Source organism: Priapulus caudatus, unplaced genomic scaffold (assembly GCF_000485595.1).
Source record: "Priapulus caudatus unplaced genomic scaffold, Priapulus_caudatus-5.0.1 Scaffold804, whole genome shotgun sequence".
Taxonomy (NCBI): domain Eukaryota; kingdom Metazoa; phylum Priapulida; class Priapulimorpha; order Priapulimorphida; family Priapulidae; genus Priapulus; species Priapulus caudatus.
Genome location: NW_014577865.1, coordinates 11,230 through 12,571, shown reverse-complemented (window position 1 = coordinate 12,571; position 1,342 = coordinate 11,230). Strand labels below are relative to the sequence as shown.

General features: G+C 43.8%; 1 protein-coding gene across 1 annotated transcript in view; it reads right to left on the bottom strand.

Moving 5' to 3' along the window:
- LOC106813645 (unconventional myosin-XVIIIa-like) overlaps positions 1-1,342 on the bottom strand; it is a gene marked incomplete at its 5' end in the record, with an annotated part of 12,748 nt that overhangs the window by 4,333 nt on the left and 7,073 nt on the right. The window contains one exon of the mRNA XM_014817837.1: positions 126-316. Within this exon, the coding sequence (XP_014673323.1) occupies positions 126-316 (191 nt within the window). The remainder of the gene's footprint in view (positions 1-125; positions 317-1,342) is intronic.

Genomic DNA, 1,342 nt, shown 5'->3' with positions numbered 1-1,342 from the left:
ATAAATATATATATATGATAATTACATAATGGGTTATTATCTACACCCATGCTCAACAACGTAATGTCCCGCATATAACAAGTGACAGAATATCGTGATACGTGGCGGCACCTGGCGGCACCTACGAGCGACGCACCTGTTTCTGCATGGCCTCCTCCTCTCTGTGTTGCATCTCGTTGTTGTTCTGCCGCAGCTCATGTACCTGACGCAGCAACGCATCTAGCTCCCTCTGACCCTGCTGCTGCTGGGCCTTCAGTTCCGTCAGTCTCTCCGCCTGTATCCGCTCTATGGTGTCCTTCAGGCGCTTAGCAGACGCCTGAACGAGTGACGTCATAACGAGATTAACAGCGAAAGCTCGCACTAAATTCTATTGTTCTAACTCTACGATTTCGACGTCATAAGGAGATGCGATTAACAACTCTGTGGTGTCCTTCAGACGCTTAGCAGACGCCTGAACGAGTGACGTCATAACGAGATTAACAGCGAAAGCTCGCACTAAATTCTATTGTTCTAACTCTACGATTCAGATTTTTGATATTCTGGTGCAGACTCAGTATGAGCCTGCAACAACACCAGGAGCGTTAGTACGACGAGTAACAAAACTAGTCACAGGAGAGGATTTTTTCGTGATACGTTCCAAGTATCTTCTGAACTCCGCTGTTTGACGATAATTTACAAATCTCAATGTTCGTATCCAGTCAAGGGATATTCATACATACGCATGTTCGTATATATTCGTATGGGTTCGTATGTGCTCGTATCTGTTCGTATATGCTCGTATATTTCCGTATACGCTTGTATATATATTCGTATGCGGTCGTATATTCTCGTATATGTTCGTATATTCTCGTATATGTTCGTATACACTCGTATATATTCGTATGGCTTCGTATGTGCGCGTATGTGTTCGTATATGCTCGTATATGTCCTTTTGTTTTTATATATGGTCATGTTTGTACGTTTATGTTTGTATGTGCCCACATATGCACGTATATGAAGGCAAAATAATGTCCCGTTAGAGCCTGGGTTTGCCTAACTCTAGAATCGCAACTCTACCCGACTGCCCGGAATACAGTCTTACAAGCTTCAGGCTTCTTGCATTTTTTTTACTCGAGCTATTTTTGTATTGTAATTGCAGTGAATCTGTAGCGAAATCAGGAATGGAAAGAATTCGACACTTTCTTACAAAGAATCAGTGTAGGGTTACACATACGAACGCATGCACGCACACATACACACACGCAAACACACACAGACACACACACACACACACACACACACACACACACACACACACACGCACACACACACACGCGCGCGCACGAACTCTCACACACACACA